Genomic DNA, 7,482 nt, shown 5'->3' on the forward strand with positions numbered 1-7,482 from the left:
TTAGTTTCTCGTTGCTTCCGTCAACCATGTTACATCCGTTAACGATCAAATTAGTCAACAACAAAAACTGTTAATAGAAGGACTTAATTGATTTCTCTGTTGTGTGTAATAAGAGCTCAATTTGGATACAATTTTTCTTTAAGGGCTCAATTGATTTTTAAATTTTTTTAAGAGCTAGTCTGCCTGAAAAGTAAGAGGGTTTGAGAAAAATTATAGGCTGAAAAAATGACTTTGGATAAAAAATAATGCTCATTTTCAAAACAGACCGAGCGTCGGGTAAGATTTTTTTTGCTTGGGCTTGGCCTAGCCTAAATCAGTTGTTTATATGTCATTTGGCTATTATATTGCTACTTTTTTTTATTGTTATTGTTTGGATATTATATAACTCTTACTTTATTGTTAATTTTGTTACTATTGCAACTATATTAGTGTTATTTAAGTATAAATTTTTTAATGTATTTTAAAATTTTTAGAAACATTTATTTTAATATTTTTAGTATACTTGATGTATTATATATATTAAATTAGTTTTTATATAAAAATAATAATCTAAAAATTTAATATGGACAAGTGGGTTGATTTAGGTTTAGCATTTTAATCGACCTAGACTTAGGCAAAATTTTAGGCTTATTTTTCAAACTAAACCTAAAAATAGACGTAAAATTTTAGAGTGACCTAACCCAAACTTAACTCAACCCATGATCATATCTAGAATTGAAGGACTAAAAAGAAAATTAAAATTTTTATTAGATTTTTTTTTCTACTTCTTCACTTTTGTAAAACCTCAAATTTAGTCGACACTAGTTATGGATTCTGTTTCACCAACCCTCTAATTACCATCATAAACTAATTAGTTGATTTTTGAGGGTTTCAAACTAAGGGACTTATAGGTCTCCTTATATATTTTTTTATTCAATTATAATAAGAATGTAAAGTTTTAACAACAATGCGATTAATACAATTTGAATTCAAATCACATTTGAGGTGATAAATACCCTGACACCGAATTCTCTATATATACTTTTTAAATTGTAGCATATGAGAGCTATTGATCGAAGGGTTTTGCCTTTTTTTTTTCTTTTTCACAAGAGATGAGGTTTAAGGAGAAAAATAGTGTAATTTTATCATTTCTTCTTGTATTATAAAATATTTTTACATTTTTATATTTAATGAATTCTTATTTTAATTTAATAAATAAGACATATGTCAATTTATAAGAGGTTAGTGGCGGTCTCATTAAAATATAAATCAAGTTAATGTTTTGGATATATTTGTGTAATAGAAAACAAGTTCAACTATTAATTCGGACAAAAGAAAAACATAAGGTGTTAACTTGGAAAAATATTAAGGGTTAAAATAGATAAATATAAAAATTATATATGAATTTTGATTTAATATGTAATGTCATATATGAACTTTGATTTTGTATAATTTTATACATGAAATTATGATTTGATTCAATTTTCACAAATCACTAACAAAATTATTGAGTTAATATCATTTTACGTTGATGTATTGTATATACAAACAATTATATTAATTCAACATGAAAATAAATGCATTCATTTATTTTTTTAAAATGTGTATAATTAAATTAAAATTAAAATTTCATATATATATATATGAACCCCAATTAAAGTTTCATATGTATAATTACACCAAAAATATAATCTATATATCAAATTACAAATTAACTAAAGTTGATATATAAATTTGATATTTATCTTTTTTTTTAAAAAAAACTTTATCCTTGTTAAAATTAGCGAGATCAATGTAAGCTTTGCTACCAAAGTAAAAACAATTAAAAAAATAAAGGAAATAATATGTCTAGAAAGTAAATGTATTCGTTTGGTTTCATGAAACAAAATTCACGAAAATGATTTTTGAAAAATAAAAATACGTGATCGGAAAAGTTGAAAATAAGAGTTTTTAAATAATTTTTTTGAACAATTTCGTTATAGATTCAACCCACTTCAATTCTTTTACCTATTAACATTTTAGAGGATTTCACAAAACCCTTATCATTTAGTTTTCGGCTTTTCAGGAATATATTAGCTGACGAATTAGCAGTTGTTGTTATTGTTTCTTTAGTACCTTCAATCGTCTCTATACCTGTCGTGTTGCTTGGATTATTTACAAGTGGGATTCAAGCTCTTATTTTTGCAACTTTAGTTGCGGCTTATATAGGTGAATCCATGGAGGGTTATCGTTGACTAGTTTTTGTTTTTGAAATAGTTTAACCCTTTTTTAACTTAACTCGGTCCAATCCAATATATGCGCAACTCAAGATATTATACTTCGGGACCATAAATATACAAATAACAAAAAAGATTACTATATTAGATAATTGTAATAAAAAAAAGGAAATTTTGATCGTATCTATTCTTTTTAACATAATGCTTAAATTATCTATAGCCCCTCCCAAACTCATAAATAGGAGAATAATATGCTTTAGTGTACTCAAGCCCACGTTCTCTTGCATCGACAACAATATTCATGCTAATCGAGTTAAGTCTCAATCGACAAGAAATTTTAAATCTTAAAATAATTGACTTTGTTTTAAACTCATATAAATGCAAAATATATTTTTTTTCAATAACTTTTTTTTCAAAAAAATAAAAAATCAATTTAAAAATTTCAAAAACTAAACCAACCTAGAAACAATCACCTTGATTTGATGATATAATCCAATTTATTAACAAGTATGTGGTAGTGAGTGTGAATTATGGTAATAAAGGATTTTTTGCACATATTTATGGGATTTTGTAATCTTACCATTCTAGTCCATATCACTATAAATGAATTGATCCTTCCTTGTAGTTGTATATTGAAAAAAATATGACGAGAAATCTCAAGTTCATGGCTCTTATTTTCATTTTATTTACTTCCTTGGTAGTTGTACATGAATGTAAGTCAACTAAACCAATCTTTCCCATGATTTATTCTATTTAATTATTAATATTGGTGTTTAAAACACAGGCCGTAGTATGGTTGAAACGGGCATAAAGCTTGGACCATGTATCCTGCACCCTGAATGCACCCCCAATGTTGCCTGTTGGTGCTGCTTGGGCGACCCCAAAAAGCAATGTTGGTATCAAAAAGACGATTGTCTCCGGCTTTGCTGATCTTTCCCACCTTCCACCTCCATAATCTATCTCATAAACATGTTTTCTTATTTATATCATCAATAAATACAGGGTGTCTTTTTACTTGAATATCATTATGTTGGCTAACCAGATTTTATGACATAAATTCTAGTTATTGTATTGATAAAAATTGATACCTTTGAACATGAATGCCAAGATTAATATAATATGTTTAGTGTGTGTATCATATTTGTTTACAACTCTGATTGAATCTCATTCAATCACCAGCAAAATAGAATGCAGCCATTGAGAAGAAGCAAAAAGCAACCAATACCGGCTGATCCTGAAAAAACACCTTTGACATGGCCCTTAGCATCTATTAGGACTCCTACACAACCTGCTGGACCCGGTTTACCCTGAGCCGATCCGTCAACACTGAATTTAACGTTGTTACCTACTGGTGGAACTCATTGGACACCCGATCTGACCGCAGGCTTAAGAGCACCAACATCACACGCCTCGTTATATGTAGCTTAGATACCCAAATGTGTTGTTCCTATAAGTATAAACTTGAGTCGAAAATGTTTGATATAGGCTTATGCTGACTCTCAAGCTTCGGGTGGATTCGGATAGAGTTTGAGACCCAGTTTTGATTAGTTTGACTCTCTAATTTGTCTGTAGCTCTTCACCAGCAAATGTAGCATCCCCCACCTGGTCAAGTCTCCAAACCGAGCACGGGATGTTACAGTAGTCTTATGTTAGATCCAAATCCTCCTCGGCCTCCACTTGTCTAAAATTGATTATGGCTGTGCATGATCAAATTGGCTGACTGACCACCAGGAGCATATAACTTGGCTGCCATATTATCATTGATTACATTTGACATCATCACTGATTTTTGCCTTGTTCCCATGTCAATGAGCATGGATGCCATAGTATCAACATCATATGGGTGCAGCAATAGACTCAAAATCAAAGGACAAACCATTCAAGATTGCTGAGATATGCTCAATACATGACACTTAGCATACAAAGAACATTTCAGATTCATGACTTTGGCTATGGAAGAAGAGGTCCAAGATAAGGTCAAAATACCCACAAATAGCAGCCAAGAAGCAAGGACTTGGCATCACGTTACACATCATATCAAAAATACATTTGGGATTTCAAGATTGATCTTCTTGTTTTTTAGCAATATAAGGTGTAGTAGCAGGTAATGTGGCTAGTTTATTATCTACTATTGTTACACGTTAGCAAACAAATTATATGTCTTGGCATCAAGAATTATCTGTCTAACTGAAGCTAAAGCTCCCATTGCCACTAATGCTGATGATGCTACTGCTATCAATGTGTTTGCCCAGAATACGATGCTCTGTCTTGATGGCTTGAAAGTGAGATTATATAAAACCATGGGCAAAATAAAGTCTAGAGGGATAACCCCAAATGCTCCAAACAATGCCATAATATCACCAAAGAAAGGGAACATTGCAGCCAATGTAGTGCCAATTATCACTGACAGCGATCTTAAAATCAATCTTGGCATCACGTTACGTGCAGAGAACTGATCCATCTTTGGGTTTGCAAACCATTTTTCAAATACTTCATTTGTGGGTTGCAAGTAAATCTGAAATGGACAATGGTCAAGAAAATGCATGAATATTTGTTCAAATAGGCTGATGTAACCAAACTAAACAAGGGACATGTTCCGGTGCCTCCCTGACCGAGAACCACTCCTGGGAACAGGACATGGTCACTCATCACACAGCAGTTTCGATAAGGAAACAGAAGATATGGAAAATGAGGAATGATCAACATCCAACTTTCCAAGGAGGAAAAAGAAGCAATAAGAGGCAAGTAAAGAAACACTTTAATCATTAAGGTGTTGGGGAAAATAACAGGCTTCAAATTTCTTTCCTTCAAGCTAAGTCAAATCTGGCAGCCTATAGACCTGGGACATGATTTCTTCTTGGTTAAACTGGGACATTATTGAGGGAGGGGCATGGTTCATAGATGGAAGGTTTTTAACCATCTGTAAATGGGCAACGAATTTCAGAGCTTAAAAGGCATCCTTTGATTCTTAGTAGGTCAAAGTTTGATCCTTGACATCTATTAGAACTAAACACTCTACCAATAGACCAAAATGAAATCCTTAGAATGATTTTAGAAAGTATTGAGTAGACCAATTCCAGAGTTCCACAAATGAAGAGTTCTTACCACAGTGATTGTAACCAGTTGCATAAGAGTGAAGATGTTGGTGAGCAATAGAAACCAAGAAGGCAGTAATGGTCTGTTTTCATCCATAAAATTTGAAAGAATTGATGGTTGAGATTGATTGCCAAATGCCCAATACCCAGAGATTGCCACACTGAAATATGTGCTAACTATCACACCAAAACACACACATAAACCTTTGAACATCTTCCCCTTCACTGGGGGAGCTATAGTTGCCTACAACAAACATTTTATTATTAAAACTCAACATAAAGCATATATAACAATTTGCAAAGTGAATGGAACAGTACCTGTATTTCTGGGATAATTCCACAACCATAGGTGGTGGCGATGATTGAAATACCATTGATGGCACCAAGAATGCTGTTTTCTTTTGATCCCTTTATTGAATAGTCCTTGTTAGGTGCATTCCTGGAATTACCTGTCAACATAGACCACTGTAAACACAATAGATCGATTAGATGGAGACTCATTGCATCCGATTAATTATACGGATTTCTGACCTATGTGTATTGAACCAGCAACGATGCATGCGCTGTAAGCAAGAACAAGGAGTAGAGAGGCAAGGTTGATATGTCTTAGCGAATGAAAGGATGGTATCTGTGCCAAGAATAGTGGTACGGTTCCAAAGATAGTTATAAACTGGTATAGCTGCATTTTCCCACTTGGATTGTAGAGCAAGTAAATGAACTGCAGATATCACACTAGAATACATAAGTGATAAGGCACAAATTAATGGTTAGTGAGGCAGAATGGAGAAACTGACTTTAAGACTTTGTCCTCCAAGAAGAATACAACCAATAACAGCACCATAGCATATTGCAATTTGAAGTGGACCAACAAAGTATTTGCCCCATCTAGGTCCTGCCAACTCACTCAATTGGTTAATAACAACGGTTTGTCCCGGTGTTGCCGAGGGCACTAAACGTATAGCTACTAAAACCATTATATACATATATATATTGCCCCAGACAGAAGGTTCAGAAAAAGACACGCCTAGGCAACATGGTGTATCTGTGCATGCAAAGCAGCAGGAAAAAATCTGGTTTTTCAAGTAATAATATAGAAGAAGAGATTTAATCCCTCCACCAGACGAGCGGCAATGCAAGATACTCTATATTTTCATGGATATTATTTTCTTGGGGTTGGGGTACCTACTGACCCCTCAAGGCTTTGTCACTAGGTGTGCCTTGCCAGATCTGAATCGAGGACATGCTACATATAGGGGTCCTTATCACGAAACTGGTACCATTTAATCTTGAATTCAGTCAAAGACTACTCACCAAGAATGTCTCTGGCCATGTCCCTAAAACGAAGTTGTCGCTTCCCAAGCTGAGCATGATGGTCCAATATCACAGAGAGAAGGTTGTAGGAGTAAAAAGTGATGAGAGCTTGAAGAGTAGTGATGAGAAGTCCAGGTGCCCAGCCTAGTAAGGACAGAGCAAAGGGGAAACTAAAAATAACAGGGCCAACAATTGAGGTGGTCAAGTGATACCCAGAGTGCAACCAAGAACCTACAACCAAAACATGATGTTTTAGATGAGCATGGGAATCGAAATTCAGGGTAATAAAGTAAAAAGTGACCTCGTGATTTGAGGACGAAAAGAGCTCCTGCATCAAGCTGTCCTGGAGACTCTGAGACACCATTTTCCTTTTGAGGTGAGGATAAGTGGATGAAGTTTGGATCAGCAGTTGCCATTCGTCTTTCCTAACGGAGTATCAAGGTTGAAGGGTACACTACTAAAAGATATTATTGTAATAACAGATTGAAGGAAGGATCAAAGCTGGTGACGGACGAAACATGGGATGTGACCCTTTACTTGGGGAGTTGAAGTCAAATTTGGACAACTAATATGCCCCGTTATAAGATGTCAAAGTCTATGATGTATGAATGCCATGGAAGTCGAGTTAATTCACTGTTATTTTAGGTTGATATCATTTTTGTTCTTTTTGACATAATGGTTATAATTATTTGTAGCTTCTCCTCCTCCACCCAATAATACGTTTTAGTATAATGAACTCACTTCCTCCTGCATTGGTAACAATGCACATGCCAATCGAGTTCCATCCGCTTTAAAAATTTATTTTTTATTTAAAAATATATTTGACAATAATATTAAATATTTAAATTTTAAATTAAACTTTTTAAAAATAATGTTTAACT

The 7,482-nt window shown here is 33.6% G+C and overlaps 1 protein-coding gene and 1 long non-coding RNA gene across 2 annotated transcripts; one reads left to right on the forward strand and one right to left on the reverse strand.

Annotated features, from left to right (window-relative positions):
* Positions 1 to 2,805: 2,805 nt before the first annotated feature.
* LOC128291500 (uncharacterized) lies at positions 2,806 to 3,315 on the forward strand. The gene is made up of 2 exons (XR_008281305.1): positions 2,806 to 2,908; positions 2,980 to 3,315. It is a non-coding gene; the product is annotated as an uncharacterized LOC128291500 (long non-coding RNA).
* A 793-nt stretch (positions 3,316 to 4,108) lies between these two features.
* On the reverse strand, positions 4,109 to 7,148 carry LOC108459784 (GABA transporter 1-like). Its single transcript, XM_017759187.2, has 7 exons — positions 6,903 to 7,148; positions 6,602 to 6,832; positions 6,085 to 6,182; positions 5,822 to 6,008; positions 5,609 to 5,739; positions 5,301 to 5,534; positions 4,109 to 4,710 (listed from the first exon to the last, which is right to left on the reverse strand). The coding sequence occupies exons 1-7, from the start codon at positions 7,015 to 7,017 to the stop codon at positions 4,330 to 4,332; spliced, it is 1,377 nt and encodes a 458-aa protein (XP_017614676.1). The 5' UTR covers positions 7,018 to 7,148; the 3' UTR covers positions 4,109 to 4,329.
* Positions 7,149 to 7,482: the final 334 nt, after the last annotated feature.

The sequence above is a fragment of the Gossypium arboreum genome, chromosome 4 (assembly GCF_025698485.1).
Source record: "Gossypium arboreum isolate Shixiya-1 chromosome 4, ASM2569848v2, whole genome shotgun sequence".
Classification (NCBI taxonomy): domain Eukaryota; kingdom Viridiplantae; phylum Streptophyta; class Magnoliopsida; order Malvales; family Malvaceae; genus Gossypium; species Gossypium arboreum.

Coding starts and splice junctions, on each gene's coding strand:
- LOC108459784 (XM_017759187.2), bottom strand. CDS start 7,017: ATGGCAACTGCTGATCCAAACTTCATCCACTTATCCTCACCTCAAAAG. Junction 5,740..5,821: donor TGCTGGTTCAATACACATAG/GTCAGAAATCCG, acceptor CTATGTTGACAG/GTAATTCCAGGAATGCACCT. Junction 4,711..5,300: donor AACTGGTTACAATCACTGTG/GTAAGAACTCTT, acceptor TGTCCATTTCAG/ATTTACTTGCAACCCACAAA.